We start from the raw sequence: 26613 nt of genomic DNA on the forward strand, positions 1-26613 counted from the left end.
GCTATATATTGAGTATCAGGTACTAATGTCATAGTACAGGCCATCAAAATCTAAGTTAAAATTCATTGTTTCTTAAATTTAAGACACTAAATTGCTACACTTCCCAAATACACAGAAATTATAAAAACCCTGGGAATCTTAACAAAATGCTGTAACTCATGTTTTAGGATGCAATCAAATTCTTTTACTTTTTTGGGGAACAGAGTCTTGCCCAGTCACCCAGGCTGGAGTACGGTGGTGGGATCTCGGCTCACTGCAACCTCCACCTCCAGGGTTCAAGCAATTCTCCTGCCTCAGTGTCCCAAGTACATGGGGTTGCAGGTGCCCACCACCACACCAAGCTAATTTTTGTATTTTTAGTAGAGACGAGGTTTCACCGTGTTGGCTAGGCTGGTCTCAGACTCCTAACCTTGTGATCCTACCACCTCAATCTCCCAAAGTGTTAGGATTACAGGCGTGAGCCAGCATGCCTGGCCAAATTCATTTACTGTCAATGACTTAAAGGACAAACAAATTACTCACCAACTTTCTGTAAACACTTGCAGTATGTCAAATTATCTGAAATAATTTTTCCTAATTCAGGGAAATGCCAGCCATACCATTCTCTACATCGCATAATGTAGTTGTTTAGTTCTTTATCCAAGTCATCTAACAAGGCTGTAGATTAAAATAAGAACAAAACGAAACAAACAACAAAAAACAAAAACCACAGGAACTTAAGAGATTTATTGTGGTAAAATATACATGACATAAAATTTAAGACTTCAACCATTTTCAAGTGTACAATTCAGTAGCACTAAGTACATTTACAATGTTATGCAACCACTACCACAATCTATTTTCAGAGCAATTTTATCACGAGAAACCAAAAATTCTGTATCCATTAAACAGTAAACTCCTCATTCCCACCTTCCCCCAACCTCCAGCTATCTCTATACTTCTGTCTCAATGAAATGACCTATTTCAGGTATCATGCAGTATTTTGTGACTATTTCACTTAGCATATTTTCAAGGTTTATCAAGTTGAAATAAGTATCAGAATTTCATTTCTTCTTAAGGCTGACTGATATTCCACTGTGTGTACAGGCTGGGTGCATGTTATCCAAAATGCTTGTGACCAGAAGTATTTCAGAATATTTGCAAACATGTATGAGATATCTTGAAGTTTGGACTTCAAGTCTAAATAGGAAATCTACATTTCACATACACCTTACATACAAAACCCTGAAGGTAATTTTATGCAGTATTTTAAATAATTTTGTGCATGAAACAAAGTCTTAACTATCTGTCACATGTGGTCAGGTGTGGAGTTTTCCACTTTTGGCTTTATGTGGTAGGACAAAGTGTTCTAGATTTTGGAGCATTTTAAATTTCAGATTAGGGACATTCAAGCTGTATACACAATGCAGTTTATCCATTCATCTGTTAAAAGGTATTTGGGTTTTCGTTATTTGGTTTTGTAAGTAACATTATTATGGACATAGGGGTACAAGGAAGTCTGAGTTCCTGTTTTTAATTCTTTTGGGTATAAATCTCAGGTAGGCAGGTGGACTACTTGAGGCCTGGAGTTCAAGACCAGCCTGACCAACATGAAAAAAATCCTGTAATCCCAGCCACCCGGAGGCCGAGACAGGAGAATCACGCCATTGCAGTCCAGCCTGAGCAACAAGAGCAAAACACTGTCTTAAAAAAAAAAAAAAAAGATTTTTCAAGCTCTCAAAAAATCATTTAAATGACAAAGCAGAATACACAACTATACAGATTCCACTTAATTGTTTTTAACATTTTCATGAAAAAACGCAAATGAATTAATTTATGTAATGTTAATTCTGTGATTCACATAATCTCCAAATAGCCAAATTATGGGTAGTTTCTTTTATTTTGCATTTTCAAATTTATTTACTTAGTACAAGTTTTAGCTGATCTTCTTTCTCCTTCCCCCCCTTTTTTAGATGCATTCTTGTTCTGTTGCCCAGACTGGAGTACAGTGACACGATGTCAGCTCACTACAACCTCCGCCTTCTGGGTTCAAGTGATTCTACTGCCTGAACCTCTTGAGTAGCTGGGATCACAGGTGTGCACCAGAAAGCCTAGATAATTTTCTTGTACTTTCAGTAGACATGGGGTTTGGCAATGTTAGCCAGGCTGGTCTCGAACTGCTGACCTCAGGTGATTTGCCCACCTCGGACTCCCTAAGTGCTGGGATTAAAAGGGTGAGCCACTGTGCCTGGCCTTCTTTCTCTTTCTCAACAGATAGATCATAAAAGGTAGTCTCAACAGTATAAAACACATGAAGGACAGAGCAACAAATCAGACTTTGCATGAACTATACTTACAAATTGCCTGAACAATCATTGTGTCTACTTTATCAGCGCTAAATTTCAATCTATATCGAGATAGGCTGGGGAGAAAGGGGAAAGTAAATTAGTAAGATAGCATCTAGGGAAAGCACTTAAATTAACACCTTAAAGTTTGTTTTACTCAAATCCCTCTCAAAGGTATAACTGGTTTTTCTTTTTCTTTTTAGACAGAGTCTCGCTCTGTTGCCCAGGATGGAGTGCAGTGGCATAACCTCAGCTCATCGCAACCTCCAACTCCCAGATTCAAGTGATTCTCCTGCCTCAGCTTCCTGAGTAGCTGAGATTACAGGTGCCCACCACCATGCCTGCTAATTTTTGTATTTTTAGTAGAGACAGGGTTTAACCATGTTGGTCAGGCTGGTCTCAAACTCCTGACCTCAGGTGATTGGCTGGCCTCAGCCTCCCAAAGTGCTGGGATTGCAGGCGTGAGCCACGGTGCCCTGCCTTATAATTTGTTTTTCTAAGAAGAAAAATCAGCTAAGTAGAAATGTATCATGTAAGATCAGAAAGAACACATTAAAAAAAAAAAATCCATACATACTGCTACAACCTGTATTTCTGTAACATAAATGAGTTTATATATAAATGACAAATAGCACTCCAGCCTGGGCAACAGAGCAAGACCCCATCTCACACACACACACAAAAACAAAAAATGAACCAACCACCATATTGGTTCATGCAATATTTTACAACAAATTAATGCTTTACACGACCAGTTAAGAACTTTACAGCATTCTTTTTTTTTTTTTTTGAGACGGAGTTTCGCTCTTGTTACCCAGGCTGGAGTGCAATGGCGCGGTCTCGGCTCACTGCAACCTCCGCCTCCTGGGCTCAGGCAATTCTCCTGCCTCAGCCTCCTAAGTAGCTGGGATTACAGGCACGCACCACCACGCCCAGCTAGTTTTTTGTATTTTTAGTAGAGACGGGGTTTCACCATGTTGACCAGGATGGTCTCGATCTCTCGACCTCGTGATCCACCCGCCTCGGCCTCCCAAAGTGCTGGGATTACAGGCTTGAGCCACCGCGCCCGGCCCTACAGCATTCTTAATATATGAAAACAGAAAGCTGTGAAGGAACAATATCGTCTGCATATAAATGTTTCTTCATCTCAGCACAACTGACATTTTGGGTCTTCTAATTCCTTGTTATAGTGGCTGCCTGGTGTATTATAGGACCTTTGGCAGTATCCCTAACTTTTATCCATTAGACGTTCAGGGCAGACCCCACCCTACCCCCAACCGTAACAACCAAAAATGTCTGTGGACATTGCCAAATGCCCTGCCAGGGCTCAGCTGATTGCCCTTGATAACGAACCACTGCTACATACAGATTTACCGAAGTTTGGATTTTTGACTCAGTTTCACTAGTTCTTCCCTCTTAGAAATGATCACAAAGCTCTCCCTGACCTTTGTGTGTTTTTGCTTTTATCCCTAACTTAGCAGCTTCAACCCTTTCAATCTATGCCCACCTTTTAATTTTAAAACAGACCTTTGTTTAGTGTTTCTTTTACATGAACTTAAGATGTCTTTTGAACTGTAACAATTTTAGTAGGAATAGTATTTGATAGTGCTCTGATTACAACGTTGCATAAGTTTTGAGTAACTACTGATCATTTTCTTCAAAACCCTACTATCTATAGTGCAATTCCAGAGTATTACACCTTTTCATTAAGAGATGGATCACAACATAGCAGTAATGCCTATTCTAAGGGATTTCTAGTTAAATATGGTAGGGTTAATGTGCAATTAAAAATAGGGACAATGCTGGGCATGGTGGCTCACACCTGTAGTCACAACACTTTGGGACGCCAAGGCAGGTGGATCACTTGAGCCTGGGATTTCTAGCCTGGGCAGCATAGCAAAACCCCATCTTTACGAAAAGTTAAAACAATCAGCCAGGGATGGTGTGGTGTGCACCTGTAGTCCCACCTACCTGGGAGGCTGAGATAGCATTGTTTGAGTCCAGGAGGTAAAGGATGTAGTGAGCCGAGATTGCACCACTGCACCTCAGCCTGGACGACAGAGTAACACCCTATTTCAATTAAAAAAAAAAAAAAAAAAAAAAAAAAAGGCTGGGCCTGGTGGCTCACTTGAGGTCACAGTTCAAGACCAGCCTGGCCAACATGGTAAAACCCCGTCTCTACTGAAAATACAAAAACTAGCCAGGCAGCAGTGGCGCACGCCTGTAATCCTAGCTACTCAGGTGGCTGAGGCAAGAGAGTTCCTTGAGCCTCAGAAGCAGAGGCTGCAGTGGGCCAAGACTGCATCACTGTGCTCCAGTATGGGCAAGTGTGAGACCCTGTCTCACTAAAAAAAGAGAGAGAGAAAGGAGACACGACACCTTGCTATGTTGCCCACAGCAGTCTCCAACCGCTGGGCTGAAAGGGTCAAGCAGTCCTCCTGCCTTGGCTTCCCAAAGAGTTGGGATTAAAGGTGTGAGCCATTGTACCTAGTCCCTCTTTGCCTCACTCCAAAATCTCTTTAAAAATCAGAGTAAAACAAAACACAAATACACACATACCATTTAAGACCACAGCAGATGAGAGAATCTGGGGAAATATTAAGTGGATGGAGGAATGGCATGACTTAACAGAGATAAAAGAAAAGAGGGGCCGGGCGTGGTGGCTCACATCTGTAATCCCAGCACTTTGGGAGGCTGAGGCAGGTGGATCATGAGGTCAAGAGATCGAGACCATCCTGGTCAACATGGTGAAACCCCGTCTCTACTAAAAATACAAAAAAATTAGCTGGGCATGGTGGCGCGTGCCTATAATCCCAGCTACTCAGGAGGCTGAGGCAGGAGAATTGCCTGAACCCAGGAGGCAGAGGTTGTGGTGAGCCGAGATCGCGCCATTGCACTCCAGCCTGGGTAACAAGAGCAAGACTCTGTCTCAAAAAAAAAAAAGAAAAGAGGGAAAGCCCAAGAAATACGGAATCCAAGTTAAGGGGAGTAGAGAATTCCTTTGATGATGTTTTAAGAATCCAGACAGGCCGGGCGCGGTGGCTCAAGCCTGTAATCCCAGCACTTTGGGAGGCCGAGGCGGGTGGATCATGAGGTCAAGAGATCGAGACCATCCTGGTCAACATGGTGAAACCCCGTCTCTACTAAAAATACAAAAAATTAGCTGGGCATGGTGGTGCGTGCCTGTAATCCCAGCTACTCAGGAGGCTGAGGCAGGAGAATTGCCTGAACCCAGGAGGCGGAGGCTGCGGTGAGCCGAGATCGTGCCATTGCACTCCAGCCTGGGTAACAAGAGTGAAACTCCGTCTCCAAAAAAAAAAAAAAAAAAAAAAAGAATCCAGACAATGGAGCAAGACTGCCTGCATTCAAATCCTGGCTTTACCACTTACAAGCTTTATTGACCTTGGGGATCAGTTTCATCTGTAAATGAGGATATTACTAGAATCTTCTTTATAAGGTTCTGATGAAGTTTACAAGAGCCTTTGTAACATTCTTAGAACAGTGTTATGTTAATTGCTTATCAAACAAAAATAAACTGACTTTATTTTCCAGTAATTCTCACCTGTGAGCCAATCCAAGACACATAGCTGCCATTTCACGTGGTTCTACGCCAGGAATTAATCCATCCATTTGTGAACGAATTCCTCTCATAAGTTCATTAACAACGGGACTATGGATACAACTGAGATTCAGCTTTTCCTACAACAAGAACATATATATTAAGTAAAGGAAAAGCAAACTTTTCTGAAATTATTATCTTTTTTTTTTTTTTTGAGACAGTCTCACTCTGTTAACTAGGCTGGAGTGCAGTGGTGTGATCCTGGCTCACAGCAACCTTTGCTTCCCAGGTTCAAGCAATTCTATTGCCTCAGCCTCCTCAGTAGCTGGGATTATAGGTGCGAACCACCATGCCTGGCTAATTTTTAGATTTTTAATAGGGATGGGATTTCACCATGTTGGCCAGGGTGATCTCTAACTCCTGACCTCATTCTCCGCCTCAGCCTCCCAAAGTGCTAGGATTACGGCAAGAGCTACAGCACACAGACTAAAATTACTCCTTAAACATTAAAGTAGCACTGGTTTAAATATATGCATTTCTCAGTTGGACAAAAGTATAATTTCTAGTGTATTTGTAGAATACTTCAGTGTATCACTGTTGGAAGTAAAAACTGACACAAGCGTCCGGAAGGTTTTTTACTTCCAACCAGGGATTACACTGAAGTATCTTAAAATAATAGAAAATTATACTTTTGTCCAACTGAGAAATGCATATATTTAACCTTGCTACCTTTAATGTTTAAGGAGTATTTTAATAGGTGTGCATGGTGGCTCTTGCCGTAATCTCAGCACTCTGGGAGGCGAGGTGGAGCTTGAGGTCAGGAGTTCAAGACCACCTGGCCAACAGGGTGAAACCCCATCTCTAACCAAAAATTAGCTGAGCATGGTGACAGGTACCTGTAATCCCAGCTAGTCAGAAGGCTAAGGCAGGGGAATTGCTTAAACCTGGGAGGGAGAGGCTATAGTGAGTGGAGACTGTGGCACTGCACTCCAGCCTGGGCAACAGAACAAGATTCTGTCTAAAATAAAATAAAAAATTAGCCGGGCACTGTGGCATGTGCCTGTAGTACCCGCTACTGGAGAGGCTGAAGAGGGAGGGTTGCTTGAGAATCGCAGTGATCAAGTCTGCAGTGAGCTGTGAGACTGCACCACTGCACTCGAGGCCTGGCTTTCAAATTGTTCTTTTTCTCTATTTGGAAGGCTATTTTCCTAGACTTACTTTCCACTCTCACATTTTATCTCTGGCAATACACCTCTACTAAAGTTTTCTAATAAATACATTTTTAAAAAATATAAGGACCCCATTTTTGTTGGAAAAAATGTGGCTAGACAAAAATATGGCAAGATATATATAGAACACTAGCATGATATATGGGTAGCAGATTTGTTAAAGCCAATGTTTACCATTTCTTGTTCTTCTATATCTTCTATAATAAATATTTGCTAAGTTCAGCTGATGTTAGGGGAAATCATGTAGCTTAGAGAAAAAAGATCAAGTATTGAGAACTTACAATAAGCAACTTATTACAAAGGCTAGGCTTTGTAGTTGGTATGCTATGAGATTTGACTAGCAGGCATGACAAAAAATAAAATCATGACTTTACCTTTATGACCCCTCCTAGTTTAGCATCAGCTACTGCCAACGGTTCATGGGCTTCTTTTACTATTTTCTTAAGAACTTTCTTCAGCTGCTTATTGATTTTACCCTCCATCAGAGCTGTGAATGCTTTTCAGGCAAAAAAAAAAAAAGAAGAAGCATTAACTCTCAAATTTTTAATTTTGAGAGCTTGTCCTATTTGACATTTAAAAAAATAAAATAGGCCTTTCAAGGGGCCTAAATTTAATGTTACTTCTGAAAAGAAAAGATAAATGTTTTATAAGTTACATGTTTCACAATTTCATTGAATCTTCCCACCCTCATTTCTGCTACAGAGCCAGAGGTTAAATCAGGTCCAGAGCTGCTTCTGTAGTAAGAATCTTCTCATGAACTCAAGAGAGAATCATGAAATCTTAGAAACAAAGAAAACAAAAAATAAACAATCTTTTTGGGAAGAAAGATTCACTCTCCTTCGTCATTTTAGATAGACTGTCCTGAAATACCCTAGAATCACATCAAAACTAGTAAAAATGATCATTTTCAAAGTTCTGTCACAACATAAGCATGTTTTGAGTGAAGGTCTTATTTTGCTTGTATTTCTGCTTGTATACCTCCAGCAATGTAAAACTTAGTAGCAAAGGCTACCTATTCCTATTTTGAGACTGCTGTTATTTCTGGCAAGTTCTAAATCAGCTACTTTGTAATTATTTTCCTTTCTTAGACCTATACTCCCATTTTCTGTACCCCTGTGAACTAACACCTCTTTTGATATTTATCTGAATTTGACTGAAGTAAAAATATGCTTAGGTTACCCAGGCATGGTGGCATGCACCACCAGCCTGGGCAACATGGTGAAACCCTCTCTCTCTACTAAAAACACAAAAATTAGCTGGGCGTGGTTGCACATGGCTGTAGTCTGGCTACTTGGGAGGCTGATCTGGGATAATCAACTGAGCCCAGGAAGTACAAGGCTGCAGTGAGTCGTGATCACGCCACTACTCTAGCAGCTTGGGTGACAGGATTGAGATTCTTGTCTCAAAACAAACAAACAAACAAACAAACAAACAAACAAACAACAAACAAAAGAAGTATGCTTGGGCCAGGCTTGGTGCTCACGCCTGTAATCCCCGCACTTACGGGAGGCTGAGGCCACTGGATCACCTAAGGTCAGGAGTTTTGAGACCAGCCTGGCTAACACGGCAAAACCCCGTCTCTACTAAAAATACAAACATTAGCTGGAGCTGATGGCTCATGTCTATAATCCTAGCTACTAGGGGGGCTGAGGCAGAAAAATCACTTGAACCCAGAAGGCAGAGGTTGCACTGAGCTGAGATTGTGCTACTGCACTCCAGACTGGACAACAAGAGTGAAACTCCGTCTCAAAAAAAGAAAAAAAGAAAGAAAGGAAGGTCTATCAATAATTTCCAAGGTCAGGCAGTTTGTGCTTAATAAGCCAGGTACTTGCTCTTCCCTCTTGATTGCATATCCATTTGAATTACAAGTCTATTCCATCTGTTACTGGAAAGGTGAACATAAAAAGCATCTGGGCCGGGCGCGGTGGCTCAAGCCTGTAATCCCAGCACTTTGGGAGGCCGAGGCGGGTGGATCACGAGGTCAAGAGATCGAGACCATCCTGGTCAACATGGTGAAACCCCGTCTCTACTAAAAATACAAAAAATTAGCTGGGCATGGTGGCGTGTGCCTGTAATCCCAGCCACTCAGGAGGCTGAGGCAGGAGAATTGCCTGAACCCAGGAGGCGGAGGTTGCGGTGAGCAGAGATCGCGCCATTGCACTCCAACCTGGGTAACAAGAGTGAAACTCCGTCTCAAAAAAAAAAAAAAAAAAAAAAAAAGCATCTGGGCACTTCATCGAGTCTTTAGAGGTGTCTACACTCTAAGAAGCTAGCATCTGGCCACCACATCGGGTCTTTCAGGGGTGTCTACACCTAGCTAGCATTCCAGCCACTTTTGTTGGGTACTAACCTAACTGAATTTTATCCAAGATTCCTTCTCTTTCTCCTTCCTTCAAAATCCCTCCCTCCCTCCCTTCCTTCTTTTTTTGAGACAGAGCCTCGCTCACTGCAACCTCCGCCTCCCGGGTTCAGATCATTCTCCTGCCTCAGCCTCCCAAGTAGCTGGGACCACCGGCGTGTGCCACCATGCCCAGTTAATTTTTTGTATTTTTAGCAGAGGCAGGTTTCACCATGTTGGCCAGGATGGTCTTGATCTCTTGACCTGGTGATCCACCCGCCTCAGCCACCCAAAGTGCTGAGATCACAGGCGTGAGCCACCACACCCAGCCATAATCTACATTTCTAATAAGAGCCTTCCTTTCATTTTTTTTTTTTCTTTTGAGACGGAGTTTTGCTCTTGTTACCCAGGCTGGAGTGCAATGGCACGATCTCGGCTCACCACAACCTCCGCCTCCTGGGTTCAGGCAATTCTCCTGCCTCAGCCTCCTGAGTAGCTCGGATTACAGGCATGTGCCACCATGCCCAGCTAATTTTTTGTATTTTTAGTAGAGATGGGGTTTCACTATGTTGACTGGGAGGCGGAGGTTGCGGTGAGCCGAGATCGCGCCATTGCACTCCAGCCTGGGTAACAAGAGCGAAACTCCGTCTCAAAAAAAAAAAAACTTTGTTAACTACTGTACATAATACATATATTTTAAAGGATGATATCTATAGGGATGGTTGCAGGGATAAGGGAAACTGAATCTTTCCTCTAGCTCCACTGCTAGCCATTTCTTAGCATCTCACAGTATTCTTCCAACTTCATCCAAATGTAGGCCCCAAATTTTCTCATGATGATTTTTAAGACTTGCAAGTTGAAAACACAATCAACAATAAAAAATAAACCTCTTTGTGCAAATAGCATATACGAATGTCTGAGATCAATACAAATTCAGTGTCATACCCCAACAGACTATTTTTTTCTTTTTTTTTTAATTGGCTGGATGTGGTAGCTTACGCCTGTAATCCCAGCACTGTGGGAGGCTGAGGCAGGTGGATCACAAGTTCAGGAGTTCAAGACCAGCCTGGCCAACATAGTGAAACCCTAACTCTTTAAAAAAAAAAAAAGCTGGGCATGGTGGTGCACGCCTATGGTCCCACCTACTTGGGAGGCTGCGGTTGCTGTGAGCCAAGATTGTGCCACTGCACTCCAGCCTGGGCAACAGAATGAGACTGTTCCACTCCTACCCTCCCCCTCCCAAAAAGAAACTGATGGCTGAGCATAATGGATCACCTGAGATCAGGAGTTAGAGACAGCCTGGCCAAGAGATGAAATCCCGTCTCTACTCAAAAACACAAAAATTAACCAGACATGGTGGCACTAACTGTGATCCCACCTACTTGGAGGCTGAACCCTAGGATGATTGCTTGAACCCAGGAGGAGGAGAATGCAGTGAGCCGAGATTGTGCCACTGCACTCCAGCCTGGGTCACAAAGCAAGACTCTATCTCCCGACAAAACCAAAACAAAACTGGGCACAGTGGCTTATGCCTGTAATCCTAGCACTTTGGGAGACCAAGATGGGTAGATCACAAGGTCAGGAGTTCAAGGCTAGCCTGGCCAGCAATGTCAAATCCGAGCTCTACAAAAAATGCAAAAATTAGCCAGGGATGGTGGTGCACACCTGTAATCCTAGTTACTCAGGAGGCTGAAGTAGGAGAGTCACTTGAACCCAGGAGGTGGAGGTTGCAGTGAGCTGAGATGGCGCCACTAAACTCCATCCTGGGTGCAGAGCAAGACTCCATCTCAGAAAAAAAAAAAACAAAAAACAAAAAACTGAGAGGGAATCTCGCTATATTGCCCAGGCTGATCTCAAACTCCTACCTCAGATTCCCAAATGCTGGGATTACAGGTGTTAGCCACAGCGCCTGATCTCACCAGATTCTAAGGCTATAGGTTTAAAATGTACACTGTGACATCTACAGCCTTTAGGTTGTGGTTCTATCAAGTCAAAACTGCCTTATACGCCGGGTGTGGTGGCTCACGCCTGTAATCCAAGCACTTTGGAGGCCAAGGCGGGTGGATCACCTGAGGTCCGAAGTTCGAGACCAGCCTGACCAACATGGTGAAACCCCGCCTTTATTTAGAAAAAAGAAACAAAGAAAGAAAGAAAACTGCCTTATAACAGGCAGTAAGAAATGAACTCCTAGGAAAGGATTCTGCTCTCTTAACAAGCTGATGTTCATTCAATTTTCTGGTGAAAACAAATAGGAAAAGGCACTTTAATTGTTTCTGTGACAAGATTCCTGACAGAGTTTACTATTTGATCCATTTTCCCCAAAATGTCTATTATAAACCTTCTATGGCCATATACTTTACTAGAATCTAGGGATTTGAGAGTGCAGAACAATCTCTGCCCTCATGGAGCTTAGACTGGGGTTTGGGGGGGGTGTCCGACTTTAAATTCTCAGCTACGATGTCATTTTGTCCATTTAATGTACATTACTTAATTTTATGTCATTTTTGAGATGGAGTCTCGCTCTGTCACCCAGGTTGGAGTACAGTGGCGTAACCTCAGTTTACTGCAACCTCTGCTTCCCAGGTTGAAGCAATTCTCCTGCCTCAGTCTCCAGAGTAGCTGGGACTAGAGGTGTGTACCACCACACCCAGCTAATTTCTGTAATTTTAGTACAGGTGTGGTTTTACCACATTGGCCAGGCTGCTCTTGAACTCCTGACCTCAGGTGATCTGCCTGCCTCAGCCTCCCAAAGTGCTAGGATTACAGGCATGAACCACTGGGCCAGCCTTATTGTACATTACTTTAAATAATACAAAGAAGCTAGGAAGAGGAATCCAGAAACACTGCTCAAATTTCAACTTTTTTTTTTTTTTTTTTTTTTGAGATGGAGTTTCGCTCTTGTTACCCAGGCTGGAGTGCAATGGCACGATCTCGGCTCACCGCAACCTCCGCCTCCTGGGTTCAGGCAATTCTCCTGCCTCAGCCTCCTGAGTAGCTGGGATTACAGGCACGTGCCACCATGCCCAGCTAATTTTTTGCATTTTTAGTAGAGACGGGGTTTCACCATGTTGACCAGGATGGTCTCGATCTCTCGACCTCGTGATCCACCCGCCTCGGCCTCCCAAAGTGCTGGGATTACAAGCTTGAGCCACCGCACCCGGCTCAAATTTCAACTTTTATCATCTGTAGCAGAGATGATGGTATCTACGTCACAGGATTCTTTCATGGATCAAATAACAATTACAAAATGGTAAGTACAAATCTGGCAATGAGTATGTGCTCAATATATTAGCTATTAATAGTAAAAACCTGCTACCTGTTTGGGCAAAAGCTGACCCTGTCCATTTAACACAATATAATAGGGACTGGACAGAAATATCCAAAGCAGATTAAAGATCTTATGGGCCAGACACGGTGGCTCACGTCTCATCTCTACTAAAAACACAAAATTTAACTTGATGTGGTGGTGTGCACCTATTGTCCCAGTTACTCAGGAGGCTGAGGCAGGAGAATTGCTTGAATCTGGGAGGTGAAGGTTGCAGTGTGAGCCAAGATCTTGCCACTGCACTCCAAATAGGCTACTTGAGATAAGGGGGACTGCAGCATTTACATATGCAATAGAAACTGTTCACATCCTGGTCTGTGTCAACAACGCCCCCTAGAGTTGAAATACATCCAATACAATCTTGTTTGAAATTTTACCAAATTTCTACTCATACTTAAAGCTGTGATGAACAGACTACATTTTAAAAAATTCTCCAAGTTAATATTAACACAGTTGTTCTCTATGGCTGTATATAGCTCTAATTACTGAAGGGTTGGTGAAGCAGCCCAAGAACTATATTTATAAAACAAAGAAACTGGCCTTATGGGTCTTCCTTCCTTCAGCCTACCCCTCTGCCAAGGTTAGGGTGGCCTATTAAAAGTTCCAGCATGTTTAGCTGGATTCCTAATTTTCACACAAAAACTGTACCTTTAACCTGTGGCTATTTAACAACATTATTTGCATCTGTTATATTCTTGTCCAGCTTTAAGCCATAGTCTTCCTCACAGTCCTTCATTTTCAAATTACACCACCAAGTAGTTGGCTGATTTGACAGAGAATTTAGACAGTTGAAAATTTAATGATTTAAGTTTTATATCTGCTCTTCCTGTTTTCCCTAACACTTTAAAAAAACCTGTTTATAGTAAATACACCCTATCATTATACGTCTGTTGTCCCATGATGAAATCTAGTTAACACTGTGAGTCAGTCATTCTTCTGTATCTTTTACAAATAAAACCTGTATCAGTTTCCCTATAACTTTGAATACTGATAGCTTTTTTGAACGGAAGAATCTATACCCCCAGAAGAGCTTTTTAAATTATTCTTTTCAACTGTGAATCCTGGCTGTTCTCAGGATGACAACTCTGCCCTTGGGTTAAAATGATCAGAGAGCTGTGTACTTGACCACATTACCTTGGTCCCTTGTAATGAATTGGGCTTCAGCATTATGTTGCTGGTTTCCACAGGGAGATCAACTTAACCACTTCTCACCTCTCCTCACACATGGGGGAGAACCAGCCCTATGGTGAAAAAAGCTAACTCAATGTTGTCTCAGTGGTAGTGACGAATCAATCAGATCACTTAAATTCAGTTCCAATAAGAATGCATCATTGACAACATTGAATGAAATTAACTCAGGCAACTGAAGCAAACAACCTCTTAATAAAAAAACAAATGGCCAAGACTTTAAAAAGCAAGCTTCTAGTTTTTTACTTTACCTGCCAATGCTTCTGCTGTATCCTGAAATTTCTCAAAATGTTTTAGCTTTACTCTAGAATTAAAAAAGAGAGAAACAGGTTATGGGTGGGGGAGGGTACAATGATTCAAAACCCACGTAACTTAGAAAGAAGTGTGTGACTGTTTCCAAAGCACACACCAATGAAACATGCCTATCATTGTGTATTACGAGCAAAGTTAGATATTCTTCATAAAATTAATAGTTTTCCTCATTCATTTATTTTTAGAGATGGGGTTTCACCATGTTGGCCAAACTCCTGACCTCATATGATCCACCTGCCTAGGCCTCCAAAGGTACTGAGATTACTGGCAGAAGCCACCACACCCAGCCAAAATTAATATTTATCTAACTGCTAGGCTAGCAATGCTCAGACTACTACAGAGAAAGTTGTGGGCTTTGAATGAAACTTGAGCCAACAGTAAAGATGCTGAGGCTTTAACATAAACCCCTGTTGCATAAAGCTGTACAGAGATGACTTTATTATACAGCATAGAATTGACCCAAGGGAAAAAAATGTGACCTTTTTAAGTTAAGAATCTCATGATATTCATTTGTCTATTCTGTACAAATGCCATTAAAAAATAGCTTACTGTCAGCCAAGTATAGTGGCTCACACCTGTAATCCCAGCACTTTGGGAGGCCAAGGTGAGCGGATCATGAGGTCAGGAGATCGAGACCATCCTAGCCAACATGGTGAAACTGCGTCTCTACTAAAAGACAAAAATTGGCTGGGCATGGCAGCACTTGCCTATAATGCCAGCTACTCGGGAGGCTGAGGCAGGAGAATCGCTTGAACCAGGAAGGAGGAAGTACAGTGAGCCAAGAGCGAACCACTGCACTCCAGCCTGGTGACAGAGCTAGACTGTCTTTTTAAAAAAAAAAAAAAAAAAAAGGGCCGGGCGCCGTGGCTCAAGCCTGTAAATCCCAGCACTTTGGGAGGCCAAGGCGGGTGGATCACAAGGTCAAGAGATCGAGACCATCCTGGTCAACATGGTGAAACCCCGTCTCTACCAAAAATACAAAAAATCAGCTGGGCATGGTGGCGCGTGCCTGTAATCCTAGCTACTCAGGAGGCTGAGGCAGGAGAACTGCCTGAACACAGGAGGCGGAGGTTGCGGTGAGCCGAGATCGCGCCATTGCACTCCAGCCTGGGTAACAAGAAGGAAACTCGGTCTCAAAAAAAAAAAAAAGCTTATTGTCAGATCTCTTTCTTGTTACCCACCACCCTTTCCGTTTTTAAGACAGGGTCTCACTTCACTCTGTCACGCAGGCTGGAATGCAGTGGTGCAATCACAGCTCACTGCAGCCCTGACTTCCCGGGCTCAAAGGATCTTCTAGTCCCAGTCTCCCAAGTAGCTGGGACCATCGGTATGAGCCAACACGCATGGCTAAGTTTTGTTTTTGGTAGAGATGGGTTTTTACTATGATGACCAGGCTGGTCTTAAACTCCTGCGCTGAAATGATCCGCCTGCCTTGGCCTCCCAAAATGATGGGATTACTGGCATGAGCCACCACACCCCACCTCAGAGTAGTATTTTATACAGAAAGAAAAATATAGTTGACTCGTCATTGTCTCAGTGGTAGTGACGAATAGAGTCGGATCACTTAGATTCAGTTCCAACAATACATCATTGACAACAACGAATCAGATTAACCCCACAAAGCATATAACCCTTTAAGAAGGAAAACTAGTCTTGTATTTGCCTAAAACTGTCTTCTTTTTTTTTTGAGACGGAGTTTCGCTCGTTACCCAGGCTGGAGTGCAATGGTGTGATCTCGGCTCACTGCAACCTCTGCCTCCTGGGTTCAGGCAATTCTCCTGCCTCAGTCTCCTGAGTAGCTGGGATTACAGGCACGCCCCACCATGCACAGCTAATTTCTTGTATTTTTAGTAAAGACGGGGTTTCACCATGTTGACCAGGATGGTCTCGATCTCTTTAACTAGTGATCCACCCGTCTCGGCCTCCCAAAGTGCTGGGATTACAGGCTGGAGCCACCGCGCCCGGCTCTGTCTTTTTTTTTTAAGATAGAGTCTCACTCTGTCAACCAGACTGGAGTACAGTGGTGCCGTCTCAGCTCACTGCATCCTCCACCTCCCAGGCTCAAGCAATTCGCCTGCCTCAGCCTCCAGAGTAGCTGGGATTATAGGAGAGCACCACAACGTCTGGCTAATTTTTGTTTTTTGTTTTTGTTTTAGTAGAGATGAGGTTTTACCGTGTTGGCCAGGCTCGTCTTGAACTCCTAACCTCAAATGACCCACCCACTTCGGCCTCCCAAAGTGCTGGGATTGCAGGTGTTAAGCCACCACACTGGCAACAGTGTCATCTTAAGCAAGGTTTTCTTATCTGGTAAGGAAAGATGCTAGTGTGATCCCTTAAATACACAGAAAAATACAAATATTTAAGATCTACACTAGGTTGGGTGCAGCGGCTTACGGCTATAATCCCAGCACTTTGTAAGGCTGAGGCAGGCAGATAATGAAGTCAGGAGATAACGACCATCATGGCCAACATGGTGAAACCCCATCTCTACTAAAAATAAAAAAACTAGCTGGGTGTGGTGGTACATGCCTGTAGTTCCAGCTACTGGGGAGGCTGAAGCAGGAGAAGTGCTTGAACTCGGGAGGTGGAGGCGGCAGTGAGCTGAGATGGGGCCACTGCACTCCAGCCTGGGAGACAGTGAGACTCCATCACAAACATACAAACATACATACATACATACATACATACATAGATACATACATAAATCAAGCCCTAAATGTTAACTGCTAAATTATTAATTTCAAGATTACTAGGCCGGGCGTGGTGGCTCAAGCCTGTAATCCCAGCACTTTGGGAGGCCGAGGCGGGTGGATCACAAGGTCAAGAGATCGAGACCATCCTGGTCAACATGGTGAAACCCCGTCTCTACTAAAAATACAAAAAATTAGCTGGGCATGGTGGTGCGTGCCTGTAATCCCAGCTACTCAGGAGGTTGAGGCAGGAGAACTGCCTGAACCCAGGAGGCGGAGGTTGCGGTGAGCTGAGATCGCGCCATTGCACTCCAGCCTGGGTAACAAGAGCGAAACTCCGTCTCAAAAAAATAAAATAAAAAAATAAAAATAAATAAATAAATAAAGATTACTTACATTTTGTTGGCTTTCTCTGGAGTTTCAAATTCTTTCCATAAACTATCAACCTCTTGAAGTTTCTTCTCATTTAGAACCTGCAATAAAATGTTTAAATGGTTTTATTTAAATGGTACAGGCTAGGCATACAAAGCTGCATCCTTCAATTACAACCATACATGTAAAATGAGGGTGGTAGAAGCTGTTTCTTTCACTAAAATAATAAAACTAGAATTTTTTTTTTTTTGAGATGGAGTTTCACTCTTGTTACCCAGGCTGGAGTGCAATGGCAATGGCATGATCTTGGCTCACCGCAACCTCCGCCTCCTAGGTTTAGGCAATTCTCCTGCCTCAGCCTCCTGAGTAGCTGGGATTACAGGCACGCCCCACCATGCCCAGCTAATTTTTTGTATTTTTAGTAGAGACAGGGTTTCACCATGTTGACCAGGGTGGTCTCGATCTCTTGACCTCGTGATCCACCGGCCTCGGCCTCCCAAGTGCTGGGATTGCAGGCTTGAGCCACCGCACCCGGCCCAATTCACGTTTTTTCTAACTGAAAAGCAAATATATCTGAAGATAACATCTGGGTAATAAAACTGGCACATTTAAAAAATACTACCACCATTCTTAAAGTAACAAAGGAAATCTAATAAAATCAGGGCAATTCGTGAGCACACAAACGTCTTCAAAAACTGTGTTATGACAAAACCATTACTATGACAAATAAAACCATTATATTCCCAACTGTGCAAAAACATCTTGAAGAAAACATTGCTAACAAAGATAATATAAATAAAAAGTTAGAGATATTGCTACATTTTCTGTTTTACATTTGTCTCAAACTTTTTTTTTTTTTTTTTTTTTTTGAGACGGAGTTTCGCTCTTGTTACCCAGCCTGGAGTGCAATGGCATGATCTCGGCTCACCGCAACCTCCGCCTCCTGGGTTCAGGCAATTCTCCTGTCTCAGCCTCCTGAGTAGCTGGGATTACAGGCATGCACCACCATGCCCAGCTAATTTTTTGTATTTTTAGTAGAGACGGGGTTTCACCTTGTTGACCAAGGTTGGTCTCGATCTCTTGACCTTGTGATCCACCCGCCTCGGCCTCCCAAAGTGCTGGGATTACAGGCTTGAGCCACCGCGCCCAGCCCCTGTCTCAAACTTTTAATCGTTTTTTTTTTTCAGCCAAGGTAATGAGAAATATTTATATACACAAATCCATTTTATATAAAGATAGGATAATTTCCATTTCTAAGTAGAAATAGTATACAACTACTATTACCATTGCAATCTTCAGCATTGTTGTTACAATACTACTTGCTTTTAAAATAAGTCTTCATGGCCGGGTGAAGTGGCTCTGTAATCCCAGCACTTGGGGAGGCCGAGGAGGGTGGATCACCTGAGGTCAGGAGTTTGAGACCAGACTGACCAACATGGCAAAACCCTGTCTCTACTAAAACTACAAAAAATTAGCCGGGTGTGGTGTGGTACATGCTGTAATCCCACCTACTCAGGAGGCTGAGGCAGGAGAATCGTTTGAACCCAGGAGGAGTTTGCAGTGAGCTGAGATGGTACCACTGCACTCCAGCCTAAGCAACAAGAGCAAAACTCCTGTCTCAAAATGAATTAATTATAGTAAGTCTTCATATATATATATTTTTTAAGACGGAGTTTTGCTCTTGTTACCCAGGCTGGAGTGCAATGGCACAGTCTCGGCTCACTGCAACCTCCGCCTCCTGGGTTCAGGCAATTCTCCTGCCTCAGCCTCCTGAGTAGCTGGGATTACACGCACGCCCCACCATGCACAGCTAATTTTTTTTTTGTATTTTTAGTAGAGACGGGGTTTCACCATGTTGAACAGGATGATCTCGATCTCTTGACCTCCTGATCCACCTGCCTCGATCTCCCAAAGTGCTGGGATTACAGGCTTGAGCCACTGCGCCCGGCCAAGTCTTTATATTTTACAGATACAAACAGAAATTAAATGCCTAGGTCTTGCCTCAAAACAGTACCGGGGGCCAGGCACTGTGGCTCATGCCTGTAACACCAGCACTTTAGGAGGCCAAAGGGGGTGAATCATGAGGTCAGGAGTTTGAGACTAGCCTGGCCAACATAGTGAAACTCTGTCTCTACTGAAAATACAAAAAACAAACAAACAAAAAAAAAAACCACAAAAACACAAAAACAAACTAGCCAGGTGTGGTGGTGGGCACCTGTAGTCCCAGCTATCCCAGCTACTTGGGAAGCTGAGGTGGGAGAATCAATTGAACCTGGGAGGTGGAGGTTATAGTCAGCTGAGATCGAGATCATGCCACTGCACTCCAGCCTGGGTGACACAGTAAGACTGTCTCAAAAGGAAAAATGGCCGGGCATGGTGGCACATGCCTGTAATCCTAGCTACTTGGTCGACCGAGGCAGGAGAATCACTTGAATCCTGGACTCAAAGGTTGCAGTCAGTGGAGACCGCGCCATTCTTTATTCCAGATAGAAATAAATTTATGTACAGTATCTTCCCTAATTTTATTTTTAATTGATTGCTTGAGACTTTCTGTGTGACTTTTTTTTTGGGAGATGAGTTGTCCAGGCTAAAGTGCAGAGGCTCAATCACAGCTTACTGTAGCCATGGCCTACCTGGGCTCAGGTGATCCTCCCACCTCAGCCTTCTATAGTCACTGGGACTACAAGCAGGAACCACTGCACTGAGCTAGGTTTTTTCCCTGCCGTGTTGCCCAGGCTGGTCTGCAACTCCTAGGCTCAAACAATTCTGCCTTACCCTCCCAAAGCGTTACGGTGACAGGCATGAGCACCCAACCTCTATGTTTTGTTTAAATATTTGATGCTAACTTTTAAGTTTTACTCCCAAAACTTTACAAAAGTTGTTTGAATACAGGATAAAAATGATTAGCTTAGGCCGGGCGCGGTGGCTCAAGCCTGTAATCCCAGCACTTTGGGAGGCCAAGGCGGGTGGATCACGAGGTCGAGAGATCGAGACCATCGTGATGAACATGGTGAAACCCCATCTCTACTAAAAATACAAAACATTAGCTGGGCATGGTGGCACGTGCCTGTAATCCCAGCTACTCAGGAGGCTGAGGCAGGAGAACTGCTTGAACCCAGGAGGCGGAGGTTGCGGTGAGCCGAGATCGTGCCATTGCACTCCAGCCTGGGTAACAAGAGCGAAACTCCGTCTCAAAAAAAAAAAAAAAAAAAAGATTAGCTTAAAATGTGAATTGCTCAAAAAGAAACAAATCCATACATGCAATGAGAGCAAAAAAGTTCTTGGGTTAGCTTCAGAAGCATTATGTTAAACAAAAAAAGCCGGCTGGGCGCAGTGGCTCACACCTGTAATCCCAGCACTTTGGGAGGCTGAGACACGGGCGGATCACCTGAGGTCAGGAGTTCACAACCAGCCTGGCCAACATGGCAAAACTGCATCTCAACTAAAAATACAAAAATTAGCCAGGCGTGGTGGCACAAGCCTGTTATCCCAGCCACTTGGGAGGCTGAGGCAGGAGAATCACTTGAACCTGGGATGCGGAGGTTGCAGTGAGCTGAAATAACGTCACTTCACTCCAGCCTGGGCGATATATCGAGACTCCATCTCAAGGAAAAAAAAGACCACTCCACTTACATGAAACTTCTAGAAAAAATTATGCAGCAAGAAGGCCAGGCGCAGTGGCTCACGCCTGTAATCCCAACACTTTGGGAGGCCGATGCGGGCAGATCACCTGATGTAAGGAGTTCAAGACCAGCCTGACCAATGTGGAGAAACCCCGTCTCTACAAAAAATACAGGCGGAGGTTGTGGTGAGCAGAGATTGTGCCACTGCACTCCAGCCCGGGGAAAAAGAGAGAAACTCCATCTCAAGAGCAACAAGAGCGAAACTCCATCTCCAAAAAAAAAAAAAAAAAAAAAAAAAAGAAAAAGAAAAAGAAAAAGGAAAAAAAGCAGAAAGCAAGCTGATCAGTGGTTGTTTAGGGCAGGACTAACTTGAGAACTTCTTGCAACAAAGTGTTCCATAAATATTTTGCTAAGTACTCAGGTTTTACATAAACATCAAAAATCTTTCTCCAAACCTTGAGAAAATTGACACAAAATGATATGCTACACAGTTACACTGTACAATATAACCTTAAAATTCAAATAAATTAAAATTAACTAGGCCGGGCGCGGTGGCTCAAGCCTGTAATCCCAGCACTTTGGGAGGCCGAGGCGGGTGGATCACGAGGTCAAGAGATCGAGACCGTCCTGGTCAACATGGTGAAACCCTGTCTCTACTAAAAATACAAAAAATTAGCTGGGCATGGTGGCACGTGCCTGTAATCCCAGCTACTCAGGAGGCTGAGGCAGGAGAAATGCCTGAACCCGGGAGGCGGAGGTTGCGGTGAGCCGAGATCGCGCCATTGCACTCCAGCCTGGGTAATAAGAGCGAAACTCCGTCTCAAAAAAAAAAAAAAAAAAAAAAAAAAAAAAAAAAAAAAATTAACTTTCTCCATCATCTAAGCTATATACCATGTTAAATGGTTATATTCTAGTGGCTACCACATGGAAGAGCACAGCTAAAGACAGTCTGGTATGAGAAAGACCAAAATCTTATGCTGTGTGCCATGTGACACAAGGACACAGGTTGAATTTTATAATATCATAGAATTAATCACAACAGTTCCTCTAAACCAGGCGTCCCCAAACTACGGGCCCGCGGGGCCGCATGCGGCCCCCTGAGACCATTTATCTGCCCCTCGCCGCACTTCAGGAAGGGGCACCTCTTTCATTGGTGGTCACTGAGAGGAGCACAGTATGCAGCGGCCCTCCAACGGTCTGAGGGACAGTGAACTGGCCCCCTGTGTAAAAAGTCTGGGGAAGCCTGCTCTAAACAATGTTTTTACATTCACATGTATATATAACCCTGTTAATCAACAATAAATTTTTTAAGTGTTTCTTTTTGAATTGCTCTAAACATGAAGTGGGCAGAATAGTGTACCTCATACCTGTAATCCCAGCACCTTGAGGCCAGGAGTTTGAGATAAGCCTAGGAAACATAGTGACACTATGTACCTAAAAAAAATTTTTTTAATTAGCTAGGCATGGTGGCTGGAGCCTGTAGTCCCAGCTACTTGGGAGGCTGAGGTGGGAGGATCACTTGACCCAAGAGACCAAGGCTGCAGTGAGCCATGATCCTGCCACTGCACTCCAGCCTGGGTGACAGAGCAAGATCCTGTCTCAAAATTAAATAAAAATATGAATGTTTATGTGTACACTGGGTTATATATAAAATGTTTTCCTCACTGTAAATGGAGGTTTAAAAAAACCTCAAAAAAACTTATTAAAGCAAGGCTGGGCGCGGTGGCTCAAGCTGTAATCCCAGCACTTTGGGAGGCCGAGGCGGGTGGATCACGAGGTCAACAGATCGAGACCACCCTGGTCAACATGGTGAAACCCCGTCTCTACTAAAAATACAAAAAATTAGCTGGGCATGGTGGCTCGTGCCTGTAATCCCAGCTACTCAGGAGGCTGAGGCAGAATTGCCTGAACTCAGGAGGCGGAGGTTGCAGTGAGCCGAGATCGCGCCATTGCACTCCAGCCTGGGTAAAAAGAGCAAAACTTCGTCTCCAAAAAAAAAAAAAAAAAAAACCTTCTTAAGGCATTCTCATCAAGGCATGAATTGTATGCAACCAATACAATTTTATACCCTAGCATTTTGAAAGATTACGGGAAAGGAAACTAAAAAGCTTGAACTGTATATAAGTCTACTTTTTAGGAGATAAAATTCACCATTACATACCACATATTAATTTTACATAAATCTTAATATTTGCCCTTTAAAGTGTACAATTCACGTTTTAGTGTTTTTTCACAAAAATGTGCAGCCGTCACTAGTTCCAGAACGTTTATTATACTCAGAAATTACCAATGTTAATTATAATAATTACAAACTAATCAATCTCAACATATTCAAGCCTAACTAGTTATTTCTTTTTTTTTTTTTTTCCCCGAGACGGAGTTTCCCTCTTGTTACCCAGGCTGGAGTGCAATGGCGCGATCTCGGCTCACCGCAACCTCCGCCTCCTGGGTTCAAGCAATTCTCCTGCCTCAGCCTCCTGAGTAGCTGGGATTACAGGCACGCGCCACCATGCCCAGCTAATTTTTTTGGATTTTTAGTAGAGACGGGGTTTCACCATGTTGACCAAGATGGTCTCGATCTCTTGACCTCGCGATCCACCCGCCTCGGCCTCCCAAAGTGCTGGGATTACAGGCTTGAGCCACCGCGCCCGGCCTTAGTTATTTCTTTAATACTAGGTCACATAAACCATAATTTAATCAGTTTGAGCAGTAACTTCCTAATAAATAACACTGCAAACTCCAACTGAATACTCAAAGACTATTTTTTTCTTTTTGAGATGGAGTCTGGCTCTGTTGCCCAGGCTGGAGTACAGTGGCGTAATCTTGGCTCACTGCAACCTCTGCCCGCCTCCTGGGTTCAAGCAATTCTCCCGCCTCAGACTCCTGAGTAGCTGGGACTACAGGCACCTGACACCACTCCCGGCTAATTTTTGTATGTTTAGTAGAGATGGGTTTCACCATATTGGCCAGGCTGGTCTCGAACTCCTGACCTTGTGATCCAAACATCGCAGCCTCCCAAAGTGCTGAGATTACAAGTGTGAGCCACCGTGTCTGGCCTCAAAGACATTTTTATGTAGGAAGACACTTTCCATTAATAGAAATCAGTAATATATTGAGACATGGTTACAGATTTTAGGACCCAAGTCTACAAATCAGACCATTGCTAAGTCAATTCCTTCCTCCAATGGGAGACAATCAGTAGACTGCTTGCTGAGTTGCTCCTCATAACATCCAGTTCAGGACAGTATTATCAATTAACGGTGAAATTTATAGATAGACTGACCACAATGCCTAAGAGAATTTGGAGCTATGCAGAAGTCTACCTGAGAATTCAGGTAAGATTCCAAAAAGTTGGAGAAAAGTAAAACAGACATATTTAATAGCTCTAAGGAGGACTAAGGAGCTTACTTACAAGCAAAACTGCCTTTTCAGTTTTAATGATTATTTTATCGGTTTTCTTAAAAATAACAAGTATTTGACCTATAAAATGCAAACTGTGTATTTTCAAACGTCAGAAGTGAAACATGTAGAACTCTGTACCCATCCAGACTTTCTGCATCCACACCACAAATGGTTTGTTTCACAGCTAAAATTGTACTCCATTTATTATCCAGCGTTTTTGCTTTCTACCAACACATATATATGTAGAATACACATAAAAATGTTATTTTTCATTGCTATATTCGCAGAGCTCTGAAGAGTGTATGGCACAAGAAAAGGCACTCACTCTATCTCATTCTTCCTAACATCTCAATAGCAGCCTGCGGTACCAAGGTCTTACCGTTTGACCATTTCCATGCTGACGAACCTGTCAGAGTTTCCCCATGAAAACATTCAAATCTCAAACTGGTATCACCAGCCGAGATTTCCCCCCGCTTAGCTTCGAACTTGAACTACTGTCCGACCTACACAATTGAATTATCACGTCTAATAGACAAAGCAAGCTTCGCAAAGCCCAGACCGGAAATCTTCAGTGTTTCCCCCCCGCAAGAAACTGTCTTAACATCTTATTTAAACAAAAACCCCACATTTAATCTATCAGTCCATCATGTCTTTACTACCTTCAAAATTTCTATCGATATGTTTTTCTCCGTACCAGGCAATTTCAGCTTGTCTAAATGAACGCAAAAGTGTACTTGCTGCTTTTCTTCGCTGCTCGAGTCTAGTCTCCACGCAGCAGAGTAATCGTATTAAGACAAATTAGCAGGTCATTCCTCTGTTTAACACCCTTGGATTGGCTGGGCACGGTGACTCACGCCAGTAATTCCAGGTTGGGAGGCGAGGCAGATAGATTATTTGAGGTCAGGAGTTAAACACCAGCCTAGCCAACATGGTGAGACCCCCCCGCCTCGCCAATCTCTTAAAAAAAAAAAAAAAAAGTCGGGCGTGGTGGTGGCTGGCTGCAATCCCATCTACTTGGGAGGCTGAGGCAGGAGAATCGCTTGAACCCGGGAGGCGGAGGTTGCAGTGACCCAAAATTGCGCCACTGCACTCCAGCCTCTTGGGCAACAAGAGCGAAACCCCGTCTCAAAAAAACCAAAAAAACTCCTTTTGATCATTCCGTAAAATATCTAGAATAAAATCCGAATTCCCTATAACCTGTTAAACTCTTAACACGCCTCCTACACACCTCTTCAACCGGAGGAAATAAAATCCTCTAACGCAGAACGTCTCCTCAAACGGCGGGGCCACGTGTTATCTGTAACAGGGCTCTCAGGTGTAAAAGCCTTCTACCTCCTTCCAGAACCCGGGCGAAACGAGGTACCCACGCTACCCTGAGTAGTTCCGTGCTTAAGTCTTTCCCTCTCCTCGTCTGTGCAGTACCGGCCTTCCCCCTTTAACGGCTCGCTCTCCCACCTACCTTAAAGATGGCGTAGCCAACGGACGTTTCAAACAGAACCAACATGGTGAGGCCGGGTCAGGGCGCCGCGCCGGCCCGCCACGAGCTGTGACCTCAGTTCAAAAACGCCGACTATGCGGCTCCAAAAGGTCCGCTAGGCCGCGACGGGCAAAGCAAAAACGTGATGGCCTTCCTGCAGAAAATCATAACACGTTGCCTAAACCCTCCAAGACGGACTGCGAGGAGAACGCAGGTACGCGCTTCTCCGTCTCTAAGGATTCTGGGATAGCGACGTCACTTCCGACAGAAGACTGCCGCAAACCGTGCCGTCACTTCCAGAATGTTCCCGCCACATTCTGGCGGGGGTGGGCCGGGAAAGTTTGTATCGCGAGATCTAGGGCCCGAACGGAGCCATTGCGTTTTTGTTTTGTTTTGTTTTGTTTTTGGTGAGGGAACGTCGCTGTTTTCCAGGCTGGAGTGCAGTGGCGCGATGACGGTCCACTGCAACCTTTAACTCCCAAGTTCAACTGATCCTCCCACCTCAGCCTCCCAAGCAGCTTGGACTAAACGCCTGTACCACCACACTCAGCTAATTTTTTTGTAAAAACCCGGTTTTTCCATGTTGCGCAGGCTGGTTTCGGACTCCTGACCCCAAGGGATCCTTCCACCTCGGCCTCCCAAAGTGCTGGCATTTCAGGCGTGAGCCACCGCGCCCACGCCGCCAGAGATTTTTTTTTTTTTTTTTTTTTTTTGAGACGGAGTTTCGCTCTTGTCACCCAGGCTGGAGTGCAGTGGCGCGATCTCGGCTCACCG

General features: G+C 43.7%; 1 protein-coding gene and 2 non-coding genes across 7 annotated transcripts in view; all 3 read right to left on the reverse strand.

Moving 5' to 3' along the window:
• Positions 1 to 26088, reverse strand: part of NOP58 (NOP58 ribonucleoprotein) — a 74500-nt gene extending 48412 nt beyond the window's left edge. For 4 of the 5 annotated variants that reach the window (XM_074399256.1, XM_074399255.1, XM_039469636.2 and 1 more), the window contains exons 1-7: positions 25822 to 26088; positions 17362 to 17438; positions 14215 to 14267; positions 7487 to 7608; positions 5887 to 6023; positions 2337 to 2401; positions 523 to 657 (exon numbers count right to left, since the gene is read on the reverse strand). In XM_074399256.1, the coding sequence (XP_074255357.1) occupies positions 523 to 657; positions 2337 to 2401; positions 5887 to 6023; positions 7487 to 7608; positions 14215 to 14267; positions 17362 to 17438; positions 25822 to 25866 (634 nt within the window). In that variant the 5' untranslated portion in view covers positions 25867 to 26088. Of the gene's footprint in view, positions 1 to 522; positions 658 to 2336; positions 2402 to 5886; positions 6024 to 7486; positions 7609 to 13909; positions 14017 to 14214; positions 14268 to 17361; positions 17439 to 25821 lie in introns of those variants that run through there. The other variant, XM_074399254.1, reaches the window with a different exon arrangement.
• On the reverse strand, positions 14036 to 14120 carry LOC120364471 (small nucleolar RNA SNORD70). The gene has a single exon (XR_005579723.1). It is a non-coding gene; the product is annotated as a small nucleolar RNA SNORD70 (small nucleolar RNA).
• On the reverse strand, positions 15797 to 15879 carry LOC120364472 (small nucleolar RNA SNORD70). Its single transcript, XR_005579724.1, has one exon. It is a non-coding gene; the product is annotated as a small nucleolar RNA SNORD70 (small nucleolar RNA).
• Positions 26089 to 26613: the final 525 nt, after the last annotated feature.

The sequence above is a fragment of the Saimiri boliviensis genome, chromosome 5 (genome assembly GCF_048565385.1).
Source record: "Saimiri boliviensis isolate mSaiBol1 chromosome 5, mSaiBol1.pri, whole genome shotgun sequence".
Classification (NCBI taxonomy): domain Eukaryota; kingdom Metazoa; phylum Chordata; class Mammalia; order Primates; family Cebidae; genus Saimiri; species Saimiri boliviensis.